Source organism: Seriola lalandi, unplaced genomic scaffold, assembly GCF_002814215.2.
Source record: "Seriola lalandi dorsalis isolate HSWRI2012SDOR001 ecotype SW California unplaced genomic scaffold, Sedor1 jcf7180002053074, whole genome shotgun sequence".
In the NCBI taxonomy this organism is placed as follows: Eukaryota; Metazoa; Chordata; class Actinopteri; order Carangiformes; family Carangidae; genus Seriola; species Seriola lalandi.
In genome coordinates, this window is record NW_019523627.1 from 267,827 (window position 1) to 293,414 (window position 25,588).

General features: G+C 40.3%; 1 protein-coding gene across 2 annotated transcripts in view; it reads left to right on the plus strand.

Annotated features, from left to right (window-relative positions):
• The window catches only part of ppp1r16b (protein phosphatase 1, regulatory subunit 16B), a 71,488-nt gene that overhangs the window by 7,241 nt on the left and 38,659 nt on the right, over window positions 1–25,588 (plus strand). Inside the window, exons 1-2 of one of the 2 annotated variants that reach the window (XM_087172527.1) lie at window positions 17,575–17,738; window positions 19,043–19,459. In XM_087172527.1, coding sequence (XP_087028653.1) covers window positions 19,192–19,459 — 268 coding nt within the window. In that variant the 5' untranslated portion in view covers window positions 17,575–17,738; window positions 19,043–19,191. Of the gene's footprint in view, window positions 1–17,574; window positions 17,739–19,042; window positions 19,460–25,588 lie in introns of those variants that run through there. The other variant, XM_023400942.2, reaches the window with a different exon arrangement.

Sequence of the window (25,588 nt, forward strand, 5' to 3'; positions counted from 1 at the left end):
GGTGCCTGGTCGTACCAAGGCTGCGGTTGATGTGTGTATCCGTGTGTCTCAATAATTGTGGTTTGTGCCCTCGGTGTTGTTACTTATCTATTGTTTTTTTTTTTTGCATGCGCACGTATGCATAGAGGTATCTGCCAGTGTATGGCTCACACACACCACACTTTGTTAACCACTAATTTACCTATTAGGAGTTTTAAGGTCTCAAAAAATGCTGATAACCAAAGAAACACTGAAGTGTGAACAGTTGTGTCTATTTAAATATTGATGAGTGAGCACAAGTTTGTCTGAAAGCCTCCTCTTAGGAATCCTCAAAGGAGACCGAATGTTTTAAGTGTCTAGACACGATGCTGGTGATCCCCCCCCAGATGTGTCTGAACTGAACACCAGTTGCAACATTAATTTACAGAAGGAACAGGCAGTATACACATGGGCCTTGTACTGCACAGTCATCTATCTACTGCAGGGGTTCAGTCTTCAGCTATCTGATGTAAGGAAGCTATGTTTTTCTTCTTTTGTTTGTCAGCTTGATGGCTTAAAAATCATGTTAACACCTTCCAAAGAAATTTAGTATGAAGGAAGAAGTGTTTTCTGTTGTACCTCCCCTGCAGTGTATTACTTTAGAAACTGTTTCTTATCATTGTGAAATGTTTTGTCATGAACTATAGTGCAATAACTTAAGTGACGGTACATTGACGTGAATCCAAACTCGTGTTAAAGAATTTCTAAATATTTTCTGACATTAAAATGACAAATTTAGAGCTTTGAGTATACTTGGTGTATGTGCTCTTTTTCTAGTCTGTTATCGATTAATATTCGGCTAACCACTCAGCAGAATAGAAAACCAGCAAGAAACTGCATTTAATATTGATTAAGAACCAGTTTTTGTATTTTACTTCTTTGTGCTGTTTCCATTATTTAATTCAAATACTTAATTCCAGCACCAAAAACTATTATATGGTCGCAAGTAAGTATTTGCTGTATTGAACATCAACTTAATTTGTAGGAGACAGGGTTGGTTTTGACTGTATGCAGACCATACTGGAATTTAACAGGAACTGATCTCCGACCTCGCTCAGTATCTTGTTCCCTTCATGAGGTCGGAAAAAGTGTTCATTTTTTAGGCAAAATGCCTCAGATTCAGACTAAGCTGGTAGTGTGAAAGCACTAAAGACATTTAAAGACCTGATCCAGTTGAAGTTATCAGTGTATTTGTTGCATGGCTTCCACTTTTGTATTTGATCTTACCTTTTGTAATGCAAGCAAAACCCCAAGTGAAACATAAGCTCACTCTTACAGCCACCAAACTGTCCAGCAGGAAGAACAGATTGCGGAGACCAACTGTACTCTCATCCTTTTCGTCTGTCTCTGCTTTTCTTAATCTAACAAACACAGACAGATCTTTGTTTTGTAGCATAGTAAAATGACAAATCAGCATGTACAGCTCTTACTCTGCCCATACCCCCAGTTACTGGGACAGTGCGGGCTCACTGCGCACCCATCTTGGTTTAGTAGTGGATTAGAAGTGACACTTACTGCAGGCTGGCTGAGTCTGAGTCTTGTTTACTCTGGCTGGGTCTTAGCCGGGGACTCAAACCATCATTAGGCAGTGAAATGACTCAACAGTGGGACAGAGCTCCAGACAGGGAGAGGGAGAGGGAGAAGACCAACAGGGAAAATCAGTAGGAGGAACAGTTCAGAAAAGAAGAGATACATGAAAAGAGAGGATATTCCCAAATTTGCTTGGAGATAGAGTGAACCGGATGACTGCAGTGGGTCGGGGGGGGGGGGTAGTTAGAACCTGGAGGCCAGGGCGTGCTGTGGTCAAACCCTTTTTATAAATAAACAGACAGATTGGTCTAAAATAAACACAATTCGCTCATGTCAGTGTGGAGCAGATGGACGAATAACCCCACCCAGGACCGGGACAGGACATCAGGCCCTAGAAATGGGCTGCTGCTGTTGTGCAGAGAGGCTGCAGGCCAGGTTTTTCCCTGCTTTGGGGTCGAAGTCTTTTGTAGAGCCTCCAACACAGGAAAATCAGAAGAAAACAACCAGCCCAGACATTTATCCGTTTAAAAATGGAGTTGCGGGAAGCAGATCAGTGTGGTGTCTTTTTGGGAAAGGTTGTGGTCTTCTGCCGGAAGCTCGGGGATTCTTGTTTGAAAGCTGTAGTTGTCTCACTGCCACCTCTGACCTGAACACTGCTCTGCTGATGTAACAGAAAGCATGGTGGGCAGGTGAAATGAAAGCCATATGTTTATAGAAAAAAAACCCCAAACATCTCAAGGATTAACAAGAGCCATCACACGATGAGGAAGATGACAAGCAAATAGAGGGTAGAGACATGCATAACAATAAAGCAAAGAAGAATAATTGAACTATATTTTGGGCATGGCAGGACATGAATCTTTACTGCAAAGTGCCAGCTGGTGAGAAGAGGTGAATTATATTCCTTCAAAGTTCGCCTAATGGACTGTAAGACAGGAATACAGATGACTGAGTTTAAGCTGCTTACACACAGGGAACCTGCAGCTTTTCTGGTTTAATTATCTGAGAAAATTAGACGTTGAGAGGAAGTCCAGGAACTCTTACACATGTATTCTGTTGTACATGGAAACCGTCTGTGTCATGTCTTTGACCACACAATTTGCCTAGGTTGAGTAGATTATGCAAGATTTGCGCAAGACATGACCTGCGGCTCGTGAGACGGTATAACGTAACATATTTGAAGTAGCCTGTGTGGTTTTTGACCACTAACAGTGCAACTGGGCACTGCTTTCACGAGTAGGTCCCCATTTTGTTTGTAGCACATGAGCACATCGCCGATGCAGTGCAACGTTCTTGCTGTGGTTTCACGTTGTTATGCAGCTCGGCAGATGGTGGCGGTAATGTGCAAAGAAGTGTTTGATGCACTTGAGTGAAGAAGACTGCAACCTAGCACACATTAATGCAAACAGTGCACAGATTGAAATAGTTTTAAAATGTCTTTGCAAATGTTTTATGAGGAAGGAAATGCATTTAGAGCTGTAATGTTTAGTCAATCAATCGATTAGTGGATTTTCAGAAAAGTAATTGACAAGCAAAAGATGCCAAACAGTCTCTGGTTCCAGCTTCTCTGATGTAAAGATAATCAGTTTCTCTGTTTTATATCATTTTAGACTGAATATCTTTTGGGGGGTTTTGGAGTTAGTCAACGAAAACAGTTATTTGAAGACAACACTTTGAGCTCTGAGAAATTGTGATTTACATTTTGTTTCACAAACTCTGACATTTAACAATCAGATGAGAAATAACATTAGTTGGTAATGAAAATATTCGTTAGTTGTGGTTCTAAATGCATTCAGTGCATTTGTTTGATTGTAATCATAAACTTTGTTGCCGCCCTTCGTTTGCTTTGCCTGGGAATGTCGCTGCTTTTGTCTTCACTAGAGCAGCAGAGGAAGATTTCTGGTGGCCGTGTCTAACATAAAAAAAACATGTAGGTCTTGACCCCACATGAAGCAAACGTGGAAACAAGACACTCAACAGGTTCAAGTGCAGGTGGGAAAGAGGCTGAGAATCATCAACACATCACAACACTTGACAGAATTGCCTTTACAAATGGTAATGAGGATGATGATTATCTGTTTGGTTGTCCTGGGTTTGTACAAGTTAATTTCATTCTCATTGTGTTCTTTTGTCTCTCCGGTAAGATTGAATCCACTGTGTTTATAGAACTGATTCTGACCCCGTGCCCTGTTTTGAAGTATATCTCCTTCTGGTACATTATGTGATAAAATATAAGCACTGCTGAAAATGCAAGTTGAATTTATTTTAGAGGCTTTTTCATCAGATCAGGCTTTCCCTATGAGAAACCTCAGTCTACATGAGCAAAGATAAACAAAGAGGCTTACGAGATGTACAGTAAGAGTGCTCCAAATCCTTTAGTTTGCACACTGTCTTCTGGGTAATCTGAGGCTTCGGCCTCCATCTGACCTGCTGCTGACGCTGTGTTGGCCTTTTTCAGGGATGGCAAAAGTTTGTGAATGTATTTGTTTACATAGTTTTGCGTCTCTGGCTTAGCTACAGATAGAAGATCTAGAGGTGAAATGATTATTCAGTTAATGAATTATTGTTTATATGTACTCTCAACAAAGAAAAGACATACAACTGGTAACCCCCTTGTTTGGCTATACTTCTGAGAGACTTAGTAGATGTATACTAACGATACAAGAATCTGTGGCCACACAGGCAAAGTGGTGCGTTTGTGTATGTGTGTTTTCATTTTACCTGCTTTTTCTTTGCGTCTGTCCTTCCTCACGTTGTTATCATCCTGGGCAGATACATGATTGTGAGGCGAAGATGAATCTGTCTGAGTCGAGAATCGGAAGAAAATCATCCTCTGAATCCCTTATGAATGCTCAACAGCATACATGCAGTGTTTTTGTTGTTATTTTCTTCTTCCACATTGCACAGTGTCTTTCTTATTCACACCACACAGGAACAATGTAGTAGATTGACAGCATATCTCAGCACGTCTTGATATTTGAGAAAGGCCAGTTCGTTTTTAGTTTGTTTGTCTGTCTATGTAGATGCTGTTGCACATTTTAAATGTTGTATTTTTGTTTGATCACCATTCTATTCTTATTTAACCTATTTAACTCATTTTTGACTTTATCCCACTAACATTCTGTTTTGTTTCTCCATGATTCAGCTACATGTCACCGTAAGGTCCATTAGATGAAGGAAGGTGTCAGATCATTTCTGTTGCTATTTTAGTGTCAGTTCAGGTGCAGCATTGTATTCCTGTCCAAGTAATGATTGCTGACACCTGCATGTGTCCTCGGAGAGTGCTGTCATATCTTAAGAGGCATTATTAGTCTGGATGAAAGTGTAAATGCCAAAATTTCTTGGCTTGTTCAGGCTTTTTTCAGCTGTTAGGATGAGGTATATTTAGCATCATTTGTCTGTGGCGCTGCCTCCCCTCACTCAAAATGGCAAAAACCAGACAGAAGGCAGGCCAACAAGAGAAACTTAATATAGACTAGAAAGACTTTAAAAAAAAAAAAATAGAAACATGCTGTAGTAAGCAAAGTGGGAGAAACAATCACTGTAGGTACAATTATGTCAAACTGGTTTGTTGAATTGTCGCAGCAGTTTTTCTAAATAATAAAGTAGAATTAAATAAAGAGAATAAATACACAGTAAAAGACAAATTGCTGCTTCATTCGGATAAATGCTGAGCTTAAAATGTTTCTAAACAACAGTATTACTTGTTCTTGCAGTCTTTTAAACAAGTTGAGACGTTTGGTAGGCTCACAAATACTTCCTAAAAATAAAAGGTGTCAGATTGGAACTACCGTCTCGGTTGGATCTTTGAAGCGAGCTCTGGTTCTGTGTGCGTTGGCTGAATACTGGATTGAAGACAACACAATGGTGGAACTGTTGGTGCAGCGTTGACCTGGCTGTGTCAGGCAAGACGAAGTACAAACATGAATTAGGTCAAAAGGAATTATAATGTGGACTGTGCATGAGTGTAGGGCCAGCGGTGTTGTGTTGCAGTGATTAATATGTTGGTCACTTACATGTTGGTCAGTAGGGCCTGCAGGATCAGTCCTGGCAGAGACGCATAGATTTACTGCAAGATTGCTGGCTTAATATTTACAAGCATCAAGTAAATGGCTTATGTGGACATAAGCTAATGTAATTTGGGTGCTTATGAGTTGAGCTTATTGCTTCATGTTTTTCACTGTTGAATATTGAATTACATTTGGGCACAAGAACTTAAAGCAGCCAAAAATAATTGTTGTTGCTTCCTGGCTCCTTCTGAATTCAGCTGTCCAGCTGTGGCATCCTCAACACCACCTCAACACCTTACTTTTGTCGATATGCAGTGAGCTGTCTAACACTGCCCTGGTTCATTACGACAGGGGAGACAATGACCCAGAATCAAGTTGACCTGAGTGCTTTAAATCAAGGCTCCACTGGAGGAAATAAATTCTCTCCCCACCAGCACGCCTAGCGCCAACTAGGACAAGTAATCCAGACAGAATAAAAACGTCCTCTTAGAGGACGCAGAGGGAGAGAGGGATGGAGGAGTGAAGGCTTGGTAGGCTGAGAGGAAGGAAGTAAGGAGTGAGGGGAGGAGTTGGATTGTTGCTGGTGTTGCTGGATAGAGAAGTGGCACATTGCTGCAACAACGTACAGTGGATCACTTTATGACATAAGGCACGTTATCTCAACAGTGCAGCACGTTTTTGCATCAAGTGTTCTACAGTATATTTACAGTTGTTATAGCTTCCTGTTCATAAATCTGAGCACAAATATTCATCTCAGGCTTGTCTACCAGTTGATCTTGATATGTAGGGCTATGTGTGGAACTTCAGTACTTTTGAACATTGACAGCATCAATGTCTGGTCAGATTAGTTTATTGATTATTTGATTATAAATAGTCCCTGATTGTCCCAATTTTAGACTGTATTTAATCAAGACAGTGCTGTTCTTTTTCGAAGAATCAGAATCGGTCAAGAATGAACTGTTGTGTCCAAAAGGTTGCCAGTTTTAGGCTTTTTAAGATTTTAATGTTAATTTGTGAGCTTTAGAGGTGCTTGCAGGTAGATTTTTGGGCAGATCCAGCCTTACCTCTCTGTTTCACCCCCTGTCTCCAGGTCTTTGCGTTGAGCTGAGCTAACTAGCTGCTGGTTGTATATTCATGTTTACTGTAAAGACATGAGAGTGGAATCAAGTCTTCGTATCTAGCTCTTGGCAAGAAAGCAAAACATACGTTTGTTACAACGAAAACAAGAGTTTTGAAGAAAAACATGTTTGTATTTGTCAAAGTAAGGTGTCAAACATTCACATTGCTATTGCATCATCACAAGTGCTGAAAAATAGTAAATTATACCAGGGCTTAGTTGAACACGGCACAATATAGAATCCTGTATAAAATGTGTATTTACATGTTTGTGTGTTCAGACATGTAGAGTCGACCATTTGTGCTGTTCAGTCCAACCGTTCTAACCCAGAGAACATCTGTTGCCTCGTTCGACTCCAAACATCCATTAGGGCATTTTCTTCAATGTTTAAGATCCAAGTCCTAGAACAAATGTGTGTGTGAGGAGCTTCATGGCTCAGTGAAGTGTTTTCTGTTGATCTGTTTATATACAGCAGCAGCTGCTACTCTGCTTTTTCTTTTCACTCCTCTGCCACTGAGAAACAGTGTTTCCTCTTCATTCTCCATTTGTTGGAGGAAAAATAAAGGAAGCTCCTGCTGTCGCTACAGAGGGAGCCGAGACAGACGTCTATGACATAACACAACATAAAACACTGACAGATTGGTTCATACCATGAGAGAAATATCATGGAGAAAACTGAACAAATGACACATCTGTAAGAAATTGCAAAATGTCCAGAAAGTAATCCTATTTGAACTAAATGCTGATTTTGTAAGATCCAAAATTGTAGAATTTTCTTACATGTTTATTTATCACATCCACAGAATAGAGGAAAAAACAGGATAAGGCAGAATTATAATTACATTAAAAGGTCTATTCTGTATATTGCATCAACGCATTACATCACAGCATTAAAGACATTAGAGTACTATTAAATACACATACACCACGCACTGAAATGTATAATACTGGAATATGAATACACAATGCAAAAGACATGAGATGAAACAAATCATACAGCATTAAATATTATTCATGATTTAATTGAATGAGGGAAAAAGTATGGGATATCCTCCAGCAGAAGTTAAAGATCTATGTAGGGGGAATGTATAGTGACTACCACTGTGTTAAAGGTGTGTGTGTGTGTGTGTTGGCTCTCCAAACACAGACCTGCGTTCTGTCAGTTTGACTTCAGTGACTTTAGTTTGACATGGCCGGGGGTCGTGTTTCGGCTAATGGCCGCGGTTGTTAGATAGGTCAGATGTCAAATCTCAGTGTAACAGTCAAAACCAACTGCTTCCTGTTTTAATGGCCATGTGCTGTGTCAGTGGCCTTTTGTGCAGTGTTTCTTTGATGCTGGCGCAGGGCCCAAAATAATTGCTGGTGTATTATAATGAGGACATTGGGGTGAAACAAAAGTTTGCTGTGAGAAGGTTAAGAGCCACTGTCACTGTCTAATCATTAAACGATAATTTAGGTTTATTATAACTCTGATCTTTTTCATAGTTCTGTCTGTCATTTCTATCAGTTACGATGACATTGTACTCACCAAGTTAAATGCTGAGATATGGGAAGAGAGCAACCTTGCTAAAAAGATGCAGAAAAACACAAAGAAACATGAGCAGTCAGATGATCATGCGTCTTTTTAACACCCTTTTTTTTTATTTATCTTGAATGGCAATATTATTCCTTAATCTGTCCGTTGTAAAAAATTATTGCTAAATCCAAATAGAAAATGATCGTCAACACTATGAAAATGAGACCCAGGTTGAAATAAACTGTAATGAGTCTTTGACTCAAAAGCAGCATTTATTATTTTAGGCCGAACGATTAAATAGATCTGGTAAATGGTAAAAGTGACCGACATGGAAATTGATTAAATCATGATCATCTCTGTTTAGTCCTGCACTGAATTTCCGAAGTGAAAACACACTGACACTGAACATTAAGATATTTCTATGTGCTACGTCTCTTAAGCACCTATTAGCATGTGATTAAATGCCATACATTGTCAAGGCTTTTCTGGTATGCAAAGCGTAGGCTATGCGTTAATTTTTCATAGTGTGATATGTCAGCGGAGGCCGTCACCTTCACCAGCACCAGTGACAGACACAGTGTGCTGACAAGTCCCATGTTGTGGATTTGGTTTTTGTCTCTGATGCCCTTTCACTTTCGTAAGGCTCAGTAATGAATTCAGAGCAGACCTTCCCTTTGCAAAAGCCTTTATGGTTAAGCCAAATCATGAAATGAGAAGAAGTCATTTCATTTCATTCCAAGAGACTACACTGCTCATTTTAAACATGAAATTGGATCAAGCTCTTTCAGAGCAAATTTCTTCATTGTAATCCTCCAAAGTGGTGTAAAAAGTTAACACAGATTGAAAGAAAAACTTTGCATAGCCATATAACCACTCAATGCTCTATTTCACATTAGGACCTTGAAGAAATCCTTTTTTTTTTTTTTACAGTGATTAACAGTGAAATTGTCTCCAATACTTCACAACCATGAAATCAAGTCAGTCAAGCGATTAAGGATCTTGGTGTGATACAAGGTTTCTGCAGTGAAGTGCTTGTATCTGTGCAGTGAGTGATGGCCTGTGTCCCTGGTACAACAGCTGTAACTCCTGCTCAATGGTTTCGGTGGGCTTTTTAATCAGCTTGGCCCGCCTTTGGCATTAGCAGGTGATTAAATGAATTAGTGGGACCTGGAGACATAAGCACCGGCCTGGAACACAGGGTCTCAGGGCTCAGGGGCCATGATGGTCCGGATGGTGAGGGGGTGGGTGGGGTAAGGAAGGTGGTATGAGGGGGGCAGACTGGAGGGACTTGGTTTTATGTTCTTCTGCTGAGGCCACCGTTTCACAAGCAGGCATGCATACACAGTGTACACACACCCTCTCATGACACTGAGGGGTTTGTACAACTCACATGAGTACACACACATGTAGATAAAATGCAAACACACAGACAGACTCTGTCAGACACACTGGACCATTGTGTGTGACACTGCCGCCACTGTGTCTCCATGCGGAGCATCCTGACACAGCACACGCCTCCTTGCTGCTAAATGTCACGCACTGATACTGACAGTATTGGTGATGTGAAGTGCAGTGTGTGTGTTTGTCTGTGTGTCAGCATACTTGTGAAAATCACAGGATGATCATTTCAGTCAGTTTTTATGCAAAAATGACAGACATTTTCTGGTACCTGCTTCTTAAAAGTGATTATCTTCTGCTTCTCTCTGTTTTATATGAATACAAACTGAGTATCTTTGCGTTTTAGACTGTTGGTCACTCAAAACAAGATATGTTCACATGTCATCTCGGGCTCTGTAATCAGCATTTTCACAATTTTCAGATACACAGCGATTAATCGATGAATCAATTAACTAATGGCCAGACTATTCAATATTGAAAATAATTATTAGTTGCTGCCATAGTGGACAGAGACCCCTTCAATTGTGCTTCAACTGTCTATTATTTATTTTATTTTTTTTCTCTTGAGAAATAACTTTCAATCAACAGTTTTTAAGGAATTGTGTTACAATTGGAGATTATTTTCATGATTGATGATGAAAGTGTATTGTTTATTAAATGTCATAAGGGAAAGATGACCAGCACAGAGCTCAAATTACCTGACTTGTTTTATCCTCCCACAATCCAGAACCCAAACATATTCGCTGTCACATAAAACAAAGAGAAAGTAGAAAACACAATAGTTGGGTTTTTTTGCATTCTTGCCCTAAAAAAAGATAATCGAACTTGTTGCTGATTAACTTTCTGTTCAACTAATTGACATCTTGTTTCCACTCCACTTTGTTTTACTTTGGACATCTTCTTTTCTCAGGCCTGTTTTCCTCTTGCTGCCTGGTCTCGTCTCTTTTCCTGTGCACACACTTGTCTCTTCATCTTCTTGTGCCAGGCGGAGACTGATGACAGAATTAGCTTTTATCCTCGTAACAGCAGACGATGAAACTGTAAGTGGGAGAGAGGCGACAGTGAAAGTCCGGCGAGAGTCCCCAGAAGATCAGGAACACAACACGAACACATTCACTCTTTTGTGGTCCAGTCCTCGGGCTTCCTTGTGGCGAGCTGCTGATTGACGGGGTCACAGCCTCAGTGGGAGGAATTTTCATACTTTAGCCGCGACTTGCTCCTGCCGGCCATTACAGCTAAGAGGACAACTGTGAAACTTTGCACCTCTTTGTTCCAGTCTGGAGTTTAACAGGTTGTAAAGATGATCTGTTAGCTACCTCAGGAACATTACCGTTGTAGTTGAGTCATTTGAGGTGTTATTAAAAATCTTTTATTAGCTGAGAGGTGTGCATACTCAGTGTTCTCAAAAGAAAAACTTTTTATTTAAACTTCAAAACCTTTTGACCTCCACACTGTTTTCGTCAGCTGTGGATTCGTCATATTCTCTTCTCTTAATATAAATTAGATTAAAGGAAGCGATAAGTATTATTAAGCCTCCTCCTTCAAAATGTTTTGATGAGGCGATGAGGAGGAGATGGAGGTGAAAAGAGAGAGGATATGAAGTATTAGTATTAATGTATTCTCCCTCTAAAAGAATCTGCATTAGGACACCGACTCTGTTGGCACTCAGACAAAACATTCAGCACAAATGACCGACTTCCGCTTGAAAATTCAAATAGATTCAAATGCGATTTTTAAATAGGAAGAAAAGGATAGATAAGACCGGTTACCTTGCATTGCCTTCATGAATGGGGAATGAACTTTCTGTTGACTTGTTCAACTCTTCATGAACTGTTGTTACAAAAATCCCGATGACTGCACTGGGTGTGGGTGGTAGAGAGATCTTCTAAAAATGTGCGAAAACACTGCCGTTCAATTACAGATAACACATCCAGTTTGAGTGGCAATTTCTGATATCGTTGCCGCTGTTTTCTCAGTGCTACTGCAATATCACTGCTGATACTTTGCATTTCTTTCACATTTTCATGCACTGAATGTGAAAAAGGTGACGTCGTAATCCTGAAGATTGCAGTCTTTGGTTGATTTGCTGGCACTTGTGGTTACTGGTAGTCACAACACGTGGTTTAATACTACAATGAACTCTGCTTGAGCAGATACTTTGTCAGAAATACAACAGAGGGATAACTGGTGTATCTGTTTACAGGTCATCTAATACCTCACTGTTGTCAAAATGAAAAATGCTGACGGAAATTTTTTTTAGGAAAAGTCTGTTCTTGTTTTGTAAATGTTTTTTTGATAATAATGATCACAGTGAAAGGCACATTGCGTTTTTTGCGATTGCTTCACATTAGTTGACATTATTTATTTATTTATTATAATTATTTATTATAATAATTTACACTTGCATTAGATCTTGCGTACAAAAAATCCCCTGTGGAAATTCCCTCAGTCCTATCTCCAGGTCCATTTACTAGCTTTCTCTGTTGCTTTCAACCTTATCAAACAGTCTTCATCAGTGGCTGGAGTTTACTCAGTTGTCACAGACATAGATCTGTTGACCAATGTAGGAGCTCATTAATTCATCCTTATTACTTTTAGGACTTCTTGTGTGAGCATCGTAGTTCGTTATTGACTTACCCTGCATGCATACGGTGGTGGAAGACTTCATGGGAACGCCCCTCAGGCTAGAACAACAACTTGAAAGGTTAGCGAAATGAACACATGAACACACTGAAATCGGAAGAACGACCTGGAAAACTGGACCGTCCGAGGAGCAGGTGAATGCCGCATTACTCAGTTTAGTCATTTTTACTTGGTTGTCATGGAGATGTGTCTGCGAGCTCGTTAGTTAAATCGTTACAGCTGTTCACACATGCTGTCTGTTGAACTCTTCTCTTAGCAGTGAGCAGTTGTTGAGTTGGAATTGCTTTGTCAGATTGAATGACTAAATGTTTATACTGCTGACAAACATGTACCTGGAGGTTGAGGTGTGTGTTCATGTGTGTGAGTGGAAGCTATGTGGGGAAAAATCAATTCAAGGATTTCATCGAAACATTGAATGTGGGGGGAAAAAATCAGGAGTGTTAATATTGATAAGAGGTTTAGATTAAATCCAGTCTGTGGTGCATTATGTGCCGTACCATGATGTTCTCCTATTATCTATATGTCTATAGTGTATTGCCCTCTGTGCCAAATCACCTTAATAATGATGATGAAAGATCCAGAATGACCTCAATCCATGTGGTTTGTGGAGATATTAGTGCATTAAAGCTGATGTCAGCACTGATTCTCTCTCTATCTCTCTCTCCCTCTCTCTCTCTCTCTCTCTCTCTCTATAACTCTCTCTCTTTCTCTTTCTCTCTGTCTATCGCTCTCGCTTGCTCGCTACCTTAAATATACCTCTAGTCTAACATCTTTTAATCGAGTGAGGACTGGTTAAATGTTTTGGTTTGGGTTGTCTGTCCTTGAGAGGACATTTGGTCCTCATAAGTGTGGGATCTCATGAACACACACGAGCGTGTTATGATTGTCATTGATGAAAAGGAGAAAATGGATCATTATGTCCTGAATGCTCAGTGACAGAGCCTTTGTACTGAACCGTCAGGCGGCCATGACAGGTGAAATATTAAAACCACCCTGTTCTTTCCTCCAGCTTCTTCGTGCAGCCAGCTCTGTGAGATGTAGTAAATGGCTTTGAGCTAATAACAACTGATTATTGAGCTATTTACCTGAGAAAATGTGGGCTGTTTTCTTGGTATACTATATTCTGTTTTTAAGGCCCTTACCTTTTCTTAATGTTAGGATAACCGACTTTTAACAAAAACGTCAATTATGTTTTGAAACTGAAAAGTTAAATGGAGAGTCTGCTTTGTCTTTTGAGGCAAAGAAAGAGCTTTAGTTCAGTTATGTTTTATTCAGTGTTGTGAGGGGCGGGTTACATTTTTGTGATCTTGTAATCACAACGACGCAGAGGTTTTTTGATATGTCAGCAGCTGGCAATTTATGAAAACAACCTGAATAAAAAACAGACAAAACTAGAAGAACAACTGTGAGTAACTGTCACACTGTGTTGGTGATTTGCTTTGGGCATAAATGCAGTTTACTGATAGCAGCAGCTGTTTGATGCAACATTCTCTGACCTGCTTTTTCAAAGAATCGGTGTAAAATTTAGGTTGTGCCTTTTCCCTAAAAATGTGAAATACAAAGTGTAACATTCTTATCTGCAGCCAGGGAGCTGATTGAGGTCAATCTGTGATTTGCTGCCTTGGCTCGAGGGACCGGCTGTGATATCACCAGAGGGCTTACAGTGCTCACAGCTCCCTGTGTTTTACATATCTTCAAACAGTTTGTCTTCTGCCTCCTGCTAGGACGTCATGTCAAGTACACTGAGTGTTTGCATTGTTTGTTTTTCATGCACTGCTGAAGCTCTTAATGGGCAAGACAATCTCCCCTTGGGGCTGCAAATGATTTATTCTCTTCTATCTTCAACTGTTTCAAAAATGCCAAAGGCTCTTCTCACGTCATTTTCTTGCTCACCTGTTGTTGAAGTTACAGAAACAAGATGACATATATCAGCAAGCGAGCTCCCCTTGAATTTCAGAAGTTGTCTCATAGAGCTGTCAGTCGCTATGTCAGTCAAACTGTCGAATGGAAACTTCTTTATTCCCCACATGATAACGGCTTAAGCTGGCATGACGTGAGAAACAGTGAAACCGCTGTGTGCTTGCTCAGGCACTGGTTTCCTATCAAGAGAGCGGAGCGATGGTGCCCACCAGCTCATTGTGCTTTTTTACTCATGTAGTTTTGGGTGCTGGTGGGGGAGTAAAAAGATGGATATCAGTCTAAAGATCTGTGGTCTTCTTGGAAAAGTTCATGTTAATTTGGCAGCATCCTCCCCGCCCGATGATTGTTGTTTTCCATGAGTGGGCAATAATCAAGTACTTAATCAGAAAGTTAAAAAAAAAAAAGCGGGAGAGCACAGGAAGTTCAGTAGTCCTAGACCTATACTGTTGTGTATACATATGTCAGCACTCAGTTTGGTTTCCGTGGGGGTGGGGGGTTCTGGAGAAAATGTGGTAGTCAAAAAAAAAAAAATGCGAAGTGTGAATTTAAGATAATTTATCGATTTATTGATCAAGCAAAAATACCAAATATTCTCTGGTTCCCACTTCTGACAGGAGAAGGACTTTATGCTTTTGTCTGTTTTATATTATTTTAAACGAAATAATTTTTGGTTTTAAACTTTTTGTTGGAGAAAACAAGACATTTGAAGCCATTCATTTGGGCTCTGTGAAATTATGATTTGGGGAATTTTTCTCAATTTTCTAATATTTTATGTAACACACAAAGTCAATCGTTCTTTTATATTAGGGTCTAGAGATAATAATGTGTGGTTTTTGCGGTACACATTGTGAAACCCCTTGAGGGAAATTTGTGATTTGTGGTGTTGGGTCGTATAAACAAAAAGGATGAATTGTTTTGGAAATTATTCTTTTGCTCATTAACTGTCTCTGCTATATGTGTAAACTGTTACAAAAATCCAGTCTTTGACAGAAGGTATGATGAAACTTGGCAACTAAAATGATTTTGGTTATCAGCTGTTGATAAATGCAAATGATTGTGTGTTGCTTTTTTTTTTCATTGTTGTGTGTGTGTGTGTGTGTGTGTGTGAGTAATATCATAACCTCTTCTCTGATTCCCCTGATTCGATCTGCAGTAGCTGCTGGGTTTCATATTCCCGGAGTTAATGCCATTGACCATCAAAGATGGCTAAAAAAAACACTGGATGTTTCTTGTTTGTCACACGTTCTGTCTGAAGTTAATTCAGTTTGCATGCTGCGCTCACATCTCAGAGGAGAGAGAGTGGGTTAGATATTGTCTAGGTCCTTTCGGAGGAACCTTTTACCTTGTAAAATCCAGCAGGTAGTAAAATAAAGCATGTCATGAAAAATGTTTTATAGATGTCAGTGGTTTGGAGTTGTAGTGAATCTTAAACCTAGTTTGCTCGTTGGCCTTTTCCTGGCTGCTCTCTACTGTGTGCTGCAGTTATGATCGCTGTGGGGAAACTTGGTATTATAATAGTATACTTATTTTGTAACTTGAGTCTTATTTATTTTACTTTTAATCATGCAAGCGTTAAAGCAATCTGACATACCCTGAGGCAACAATAACAACAACACAAAGTGGAATATATACTTATATTATTATATTAATATATCAGCACACGTTAGTGTAGTATCACAAATATTACTGTCAAACTGTCAACTAGGTTTGAAGCGTCCAATTAAACTGTCAGCCAATCAAAAACAATATTTTCTTTTATTGGAATGGGTTTTTATTTGTAACCAGTTTTCAGTTGTTTGTGGCCACCTCTCAAACTCTTATTTTACCGGTAAAATAAGGCAGTAAAATCTTTCCAGCTAAGCATTCATATTAACTGTAAAGTTTAATTTGAGCAAAGTAAATAGGGTTGCAGTTTGTTTGAAAGACTTGATGGGTGAAACATGCACAGGGAACTGTGTGTGGCCTTGTTTATAACCTTTTACTACAATTTTCCACATGATCTAAGCGGTCACTTAGCACTGACAGTGGATGGAGATGAGCTCAAAGGCCTGTGTCTTGAATGGATGAGTCTCTATGAGTAGGAACAGTGTGTCAGGAACTGGTGATAACGACAGAACAAACAATGTACAGTATTTATGACCTTAGTTGATAATGTGTGTCTGTTCTGGATATCAGTACGGGTGCTTTCACAATATATTTACATAAAAGAAATTTATGAAGAATTATTACTATTACTTAGAGTGTGATGGCGATACTGGTGGATACATTTATTGCTTGTTTAAAAAGTTGTATTGTTTACCTGTAATGTTGCCTCGGGAAAGACATCACTAGAGCTGTAACACCCAGATATCATGTTGATGGATAGTCATATGAATTGCGTTGTGTTTTGTGTAGAGCAGTTGTGTAACTGTGTTGTGATATTGTTATTTTATATTCCTGTAAATTTTCTTCCTTGCTTTTCGTAAAGTCTAACGATACACTAAATCATACTGACAAATGCATAGATGCCAAATAACTGAAGCATTAAGGTGAGCTGTCGGCCATACAATATACAGAATATGCTAAAATTCTAAACTACATACATAAAGATGAAGAACACAATTTAAACCATAAAATATGTGATGTAAAAGTTTGTGTTTCTAGTAGTCAAATGTCAAGCAGGGTACGTTGATGACAGGACTGTTTAAGTAGACAAGATGATAAATGTAGAAATGATGAACAGAATTTGGAAAGATTTTAAAAATCCTAAGTAGTGAAAAGTTTCCACATTGCCAATACTGAACTAACCCTAACCCTAGCATTTTAACTTCTAATGGTTCTGATTGTTTTTCTCAACCCCATTATCATAAATCTTTATAGACTCTTATTCAAACCAACAAATGAAACTGTGGTAGAGACTGTTCAGCACTCTGCACTTCTGTGTCTGTCGTCTGTCTTCCTTGAAACACTTTGCAAAAAAAAAAAAAAAAAAAATTTGCTGACAGCTTTAGTTTGAAATACCTCCAGAATAATTTGAGACCCTGCGGTTAATCCTCTTGTGATCGACCTTTGGATCCTGACCCAGTCTTTACAAATCATTTGCTGTAAATCCATTTGCTGTGTTAAAGACACCTCTCGGCTCTTTCACACAACCTCTTACAGTCTCGATCTCCTCTTGTCATCTGAAAGTAAAGGACGTTTGAATCTTTGTGCTGGAAACTTTCATGCATCTAAAGGATTGAGAGTGAACAGCTTGGAAAGGGTCAGTTGCATGTGCGGATCTGGATGCCTTCTTGAGTTTTCACTTGGCTGCCAGTTGATAACGTATGACATCTGTTCACATGCGAACGAACACATGCTGCCGCTGGTGAACTGAGGACTGAAAGTGATGCTGTAGGAAGTGCTCGTTTCCTGTCCATGTTTTTAGCAGTTAGGTACAAGTTTGTAGAACTGCAAAGGAAATGTTGTATAAGGTTGGTGACAGACAGACAGACTAGATGTAGCAACACATTTGTGGAGCATTTCATCAGGCGATGCTGGACTGCAGGGTTTCATTAGTGAAGGGGATGGCAGACATGAGGAAATATTTATCAGCATGTGCGAGATAGTAAGTAAGAGCATGTTTCACTCATAAAACATGCATGTTTTGTTTTTAAAGCTATGGAAATCATATGAAATGTAATTTGTTTTGGTGTGTGTGTGTTTGTGTGCTAAGCGATTAGGAAGGGCTGGACTTCTATCAGGAGAATGTTTTCTGGCTGCAGTGTTAAAATGTCCGTACATTGTTGAGTGCTGTTCAAAGGAAGTGGTCTCAATCACCCAGAGCTTAAGCTCAATCATTAGTCACAAAATTCCACAAAGCCACAAAATCAACATGTTTGTATTTAGTCTGTACATACTGTATCTTACTCAGTTATGGCTGAACGTGAATGGTTTTGCTTTTGACCTGTTATATTGATAAAAAAAAGCTGATTTGTACATTTCTATAGAATTAATGAACATACAGCTCGCTGCTTTCTTGTCACTGCTCTAAAAATGCTAAGAAGCTAAAGTTGTTCTTTTGTTGTGTCAATGACTATGTAGCTTTAAGTTATCAGACAGAAAGACAGAGCCTGTTGTTCATGTGTACAGTCAGCCTGAGTACATCAAGGTAACGATGACATGAAAAATCCCCACTTCAGCTCACTGCCCTGGTGCCTTTTTTTTCTCTCTCTCTGTCTTTTATCGCTTTCTCAACATACTGCCGTCTACTTGTAGCACTCAGGAAGCGGTTAACCTTCATGCAGGATGGTAGACAGAGGTCTATAACGGCTCACAAAGCAAATGGAAAATTGAGACTCCGACCCATGCTCAGTCATTTAGATAAAAATAGAGAAATTGGCCTCCATCCTCGCAGAGGTACATTTGTCCTCTTAACTGAACCCTAAAAGGCATCATCTTGATGGGTGGAAGATCATGCAAGTTAATGGAAGAAAACAGAGCAGTTATGAGAATAGAATATTGTTTTTATTTTTGTTTCACCTTGATGTGAACCTCACTGTTGGATAGAACAGAAATATATGATTTTATTTACACATTTTGGCATCACAATAGACAACACAGTTTAAAGGAAATGGTGAGACAACCAGAAAACACAGCGCTTGGCTGCATGGCAGCTTGAACTTGGATCTCCCTAACTAGGCCACCAAAATGCATCTCTGTGCACTTTTCTGTGGTACATCAGGCCATGCTCACTTTAAAATGTCAGTGTTTTCCCAGTGGCCAAAGATTTACTAGAAGTGTTACACTGCATCAAACTACTTCCACATTTTATTTACTGACGTATTTATTTAAGTTCCAAGTAGTAAAAGATTGTTACTGATATTTTTATGAGCAGTGGCTCAGCTTCTCTCTTTCTGTCTCCTCGCTCAGGAAGTTTACCACAGCTGAGAGGATGATGCTGACGATAATGGGAGGAGGCCACAGCCGAAGGTGCAGCCCTCGCTAGAAAAAAGATTACATTCTCTCTGAATTTCACCCCTCCGCTATCACCCACTGCCGCCATCCCGTCCCCTGGCGCCATGGCCAACCACCTGGAGCTGATCCAAGAGCTGCAGCAGCTGGACAAAGTGCCCAGTCTGGAGAGGCTGCGAGCGGCCCAGAAGCGGCGCACACAGCAGCTGAAGAGATGGGCTGTGTACGAGAAGGAGATGCAGAGCAAGAAGCGAAAGGCAGACAAGAAGGGACGCAACGCCAACAACCTCCAACAAGCAGAGTCCAAGAGGCATGTGTCTTTTGCCGCCAGCGTGGCGCTTCTGGAGGCATCGGCCAGGAATGATCCAGATGAAGGTAGGGGCAGTAAAGGATATTTATGATGTGTGCAAATTAGAAAGCACAAGCGTAGATTCATGGGGAAAGTGCACAGTGTTTTGAAAATGACGACACAAGCTACACAAGGGCACTTGACACACATGACCAATGGGCACACAAAATACACCCGCTGTGGATTTATTCCTGTTGTAACAAGGCAACGAACTAAAAATATGTGCTGGGGTTTGGTTCATAAGCTCAGAGTGAAACTCAGCACAAAGCTCAGTGACGCCACATTTGAATAATTACTTTAATTTCAGCCTCACCTCACTACTTCAGCTGGATATCAAAACGCCAAGGTCAGGAAAACGATTAGCCGGGCTTGCCCACTTAAACTGCCAGAGGAAGTCACTCCATTCGAACTGAATTTGTTCTGCTAGAAGACTGTTTTATCATTGGGAAATAATGGAGTTGTCACACTGAGATGAAACTCTGCCAGTCTTTTAATTAAAATTTCTACGGATGACGCCCCTCCTATTTGGAGATAATAATTGTTTTCCTCCAGTACAAACAGTCCCATGATGCTGTGGCTGTGCTAACAGTGTGTCAGCGATGCAGGAATGATAACGGGCTGCTTATTGTTTAGATATGGCATCTAATTTAACTTCTCTTTAACTTGAAATTGGATTGAACTCTCTATCATGACTAACTCAGCCCATGGCTGTGCTACTGTACGTTCTTTGCTCGTGCAAGCTGTCTTTATAGATATGGAAACGACCACGGGCGTTATGTATTTTCATAGTAGTTCTTACAGAGCAGAAGCAGCTCTTTGCTGCGTATAAACATTTACACGTGCACACATATGCACATACACATGGACCGTGAACTGGCATGTATAAACTCCAGCTGGAGTGAGAGTCAGTGGAAGGCTTGGGATTTGTGCTGTCTGGATGGCCTGTTATATCATCTATTTTACCATCATATAACCTAAATAAAGATGAATAAAGATTTGAGAGAAACATCTTGCAGTGAAACATCATCACCTAACTGGGTAAAAAGGATAAACTCTTTCCAAACTGAAAAAAAATCCATAAGTTTCATCAGCTGTGTTGCTGCTTTTGCTGATTCTGCTGCTGCGTGATTACACACAGACAGAGGTGTTGTTGTGTGAAAGGTTTTGGAAATGGCATTGAAAGGTTTTTGCTGTACATGGTTGTGCTGAGTGTAATTACCAGAGAGTCTGCTGAGCCACTTAGACTTTGAACATGGATGTTGTGGCCGTTGGGGATCATGCAAGTCTTTTTATGTTGGTCTGAAATACCACGAGGCGTTCAGGGACATGAAACATCCACTCATTTACTCTCAGTTGCAGAAAATATGTATTTAGCAATAATATATGCTCTCGCTTAAGGAAGGTTTCAAAAAAATAAAATACTCATCCACAGCAGCTTCTCAGAATTATTAGCAATGTGGGTCTGCATAAGGTGTACGTGGGATAACATTTTTAGATGGTGCTGTGAATGTAAGTGTTCCCAAATAATGAATGAAAAGATGGCTCTCGGTCTCAAGGAGCTTGGCAGGAGAGGAACTTTCCAATGTGACAATGAGATCCCAAACACACTGCAAAGATCACACAAGAGTTGACACATGACCTTTGCAACAGTGACGCCTCACTTGACTCAAATAGAGAACCTTATTTTAAAGCAGAAGGTAGAGCATCTGGAAAAGTTCATCTGTGAAGAATGGCACACACCATCTCTCCATAGATTTGTGATGTGCAACAGGGTCGAATCTGTCGACAAAAATTATACGCTTGTATGCTTATATATGGTTGTTTATAGCATAATTTAATGTTATCAGTAATAAAATAGTGTCAGCCCTTGCACGTGTGAAGCCCAGTAATGTAAATAACAAACATATATTTACTTGTTAGTTTTTCGGCACGAGTGAAGTTGACATTGTATGTAATTTGCAAACCTCAGAATAAATGCACCAGCACGTTCGGACACATTGAGAGCAGATTTCTTTGCTTCGCTTTGCTTTGTATCACTGATATGCAGAAACTTTGTCAGTTCTCCTTACTGCTGACAACGCCTGTGCATAGACACATTCGCTATCAGTGCTGTTTAATGAGGGTGACCATGAAAGAGGCAGAGAGATAAAAAAGAAAGGGAGGTAGGATGTAGTGTTGCCCACACAGCTCCAGTGGCAGCTGGCTAGCTCAGGAGCCTGATAATCTCCTCTCTCATTCCCTCTGGTCCCCAAATGCTCGATCAGGCATCATGACTCCACACGCTATGCTGCTCCAGCACACTGCTCACAGGCTCTGAGCTTCATCTACAAAACAATATTATTTGACATTATCTTGGATTCTCTAGTGCGGCCATGTTAAAAGAGGAAGGAAAATTAAATGCGGATCACACTGGAATTAATTTGAAGCATCTTTTAAAAATAGCATCACTGGTGAAATTTAGACCCCTAATCTGCAAAACAAACAATGACTGGTGAAAGTTACTGACGGGGACAGAAATAAAAAGAGCCACCCATCATCTAATTTTTGTATGAATAGAAGGAAAGGAGGAGAGCGCGAGTGAAGGAAGGAGGGAGTAAAAACAAACACACAGAGATTGAGATTGACTTTGACCTGAGGTTGACTCTGTTGTGCATCAAGGCTGTAATAAGATGAGAAGGTTGGATTGGCTGGACTGACTCCTGTTTAATCCCTGATTGGTAGGAGCAGACGAGTGAGTCTTTCACTGCTCTTTTTTTTTTTTTCTCTGTGGTTGCAGTCACAGTATCATTGGGTTAACTGGAGTGCATGTGTGTAAGCACGTACTGACAAATGGGTGTATGTGTGTGTATGCGTATGTGTGGGTGGTTATTGGTATGCACGTTTTATAGATGGGATAATTGCTGTTTCTTGCGTACTTTGAAAGCTTTACTGTATCTTGAACGGTAGATGGTGTCATTGAAACTAAGATCTTTGTACTTGCAGGTGTGTGTGTGTTTATGTGCTTGTGTCGAAGTGTGTATATCCTTGTGTGTGCATGCGTGTGTGTTTTCTTTCCTCTCTGAGCTACAGTGTTCCTGTCATTATAACTTCCTCACTGGAAGCTGTGGAAGCAGACCGTGAGGAGATACAGATATAGTAAAGCCGCAGAGGACACGATGTGCACCCGAGCCCAAGTTTGTGTGTATGTGTTTGTGTGGCCCTGACAAGGAGAGAGGAAGAAGCAAGAAAGTGTTCATGTGGATATTTCAGATTACAAAAAAGTAAATGAACCCTGTTTGTGTTTCTGGTTGTAAAGAAGTATGTGTGTGTGCCTGTCTGCAAGCCAAAGAAACCCTGAAGAGGCTTGGGTGTGAGGGGATGAGAAAGGAGAGAGTAGCTGGAGGAGATTGGATGGAAAAGGGTGCACGCTGAGTCTGAGCCCTTTTTTTTTTACCCTTTGGCTGCCACCGCTCTGAACCCTCTGCCCCCTCCCGGTGATGAGGACTGATGACTGTGAAATTACTGTGGAGCACCTCGGTGTCTCGCTGCGCACCTCTCCGGCTATTGAGACTGATGGGTTTTCTCCCCTCCGGGTCGCTGCTATCCTCCAGTTGGGTCAAAAAGGACAGTCAACACATACGCGTACACACAGTATGGAGTGACCTGACATTTCCTCTTAACACCGCTGTGTTATCTGATAAAGTTGTCAAACAGCTCAGACATGAATGAAGGAGTCAAGAATCTTTGTGGAAAAGGGGAAAATCTTGAACAATTCAATTCAGTAGTTGGATCCTACAAATATAAAATGCACTGGAAAGAAAATGACTACAAAATAAACATTTTACGTTTACATTCATGGCCTAAGCAAATGTTCTTATCTAGAAGCAGCTCAGGATTTATGATTAAGGCAACGCCATCAGGTCAGGTCATGGTAAACATTTGGTGGCAATCAAATCATCCCAGTGATTAGCTGATTGCAAGTGCGTGAAAGTAGCAAGGTTGTTCAGTAATCCCAACTGATTTTCAAAGTGTCCTTTAACAAGGCACTGAACCCCTAGCTGCTCCCGATGAGCGGGTCACGCCAGAAAAGAGCCAGTCCATTTCACAGTTGCTGTTCTGAACAGGCACACTTGAATGCAAAGTGGAAAGCCAGCCGTCAAAGAGAGAGATCCGATGATTGTTTAAATATGAGGGGTAACGTGCTCTGTCTCCTGGTAGGCCTTCACAGTGTTGGACTGGGTTGTTGACGTGAAAATGACGAATAGTTTTGTAACAAATGAAGAAAAGAGAGCTAGTGTGTGTGGACTGGGTAAGCTGCAAAGGAATTGCCCTTCTTGAGTTAAATAGTTAGGATAGAGTTGTCTGAATCTGAAGCTGAAGAGATGTTTAAACATCTCACCTTTCTGTCCTTTTTGAAAGTTACAATAAACAAATTTTATAGAATACATAAGTAATTCAAAAAGATTCAGGGACAAAGCAGTGAAATATAAACATTGAGGATAATAAAGGATGTTGTCTTCAGCCTGTTTGTGATCATGTGAACATCAGCCATGGTATGCTTAGTCATATTTTACCCCTCCATGAACCTAGCCAGTGCTTCCCACCCCTGCACGCTATTTATTCACCCACACTCGTGGAAACACCCAGCGCACTAATTACCACTTATTCCTCACTGAAAGTCCTAACTTGTAACTTGATGTTGGAGAAGCCACACTTACAGTCCAACTTCCATTTTTAGCCATGTGGCTTCTGCTCTTGGTTCACCACCTTTTTCTCTGCCATATCATCACCATAAAAATACAGAGGAGGCATAACTAGATTTCAGGATAGAAAAATACCCCAGCAGCGAGCGGCGCCTCTTGGAAGGAGAATTCACGTGTGGTTTTGTCTCCTGTGTTTTTTTTTTTTCTACATATTTGTGTGCAAATTAGGTCTCAGGGGAGCTTTTGTCTTCTTCTGCTGCCTTATTAGAGTGGTAAGGCCTTCTCCTCAGAGGCCTTAGATAGGCTTAGCTGCTCCCAGGCATATGGCAGCAACAGAGTGGCATTAAAAAGACACACAACCGCAGAGTGAAAAGACAAATGCAAGAAACAAAAAACAAAAACAAAAAAAACATTATCAGATGCAAAAAATTCTCAACACTGACCTTTGACAGTGATGTCTGTTTTGTCTCTTTCTTACACACTCTTCAGTTCTGTCACTCTCCAGCTGTTTGATTGTTTTCTTTTTTGGATCTAAAGGAGGAAACGCATTAAGACACTGTTTTAACCTTTACTTTTGCTTTCAAATGCCAAAGGGGAGATTTAACCATCTCCTCTCATGGTGTTTGATGGGACATTACATTGAAAGACTGTCAGTAGGATCTTTTGTATTGGTTCTTTTGTGTGAGAAAGAAGTATTTAATGGTTAAAGATGACGTGACACAGAAATCCAGACTACAACTACTACACAGTAAATAGGAATACAGCATGTTGGCATACATGTGTAACCCGTTTACACTACGCTCTTATCCAAACTTATCAATGAGAGGGTAAATATTAACCAGAATTATGGCAGGAGCCTGGGATCTTTGTAAATCTGTTAGGAGACTTTGACACAAGCATGAATCCAAGTGAAACACCCACAGAACAACATTCAAGACACTGGCCAGTCCGACCCAGGACAGTCTACCCAAAACTAGGGTTGGTGATCTTGTAGGACAGTGCACCGTAGAAGAGAGGAAATACGGCTGCTATCGAGCCAATTGACGCTAGAATCAAAACTCAAAAACCGAGATGCACTGTAGTGTCTGTAGTATTGATACTTTTGGGATCGATCCACCCACCCCTACCCAAAACAACAAATGATACACAAAAGACAGATATCAGTCCTGTTTTTAAATGTCCAGTCAGTGGATGTTTGCCTGGTTATCGCAGTTTCTCTAACAGGGCCTACACTAGCATGCTAAGCTAAGATCATTAACATGGTAAACATTATACCTACTAAACATCAGTATGTTAGTATTGTTATTGTGAGCATGTTAGCTCACTGACCTTAACATTTAGCTCAAAGCAGCACTGTGCCTAAGTACAACCTCACAGAGCTGCTTTTTCATTAGAGCTGTGTGTGGAAACAAAATAAGTTTTTGTGTAAGGGAATTATAAATCAGTCATTTAAGTTCATCACAAAAATAAGGC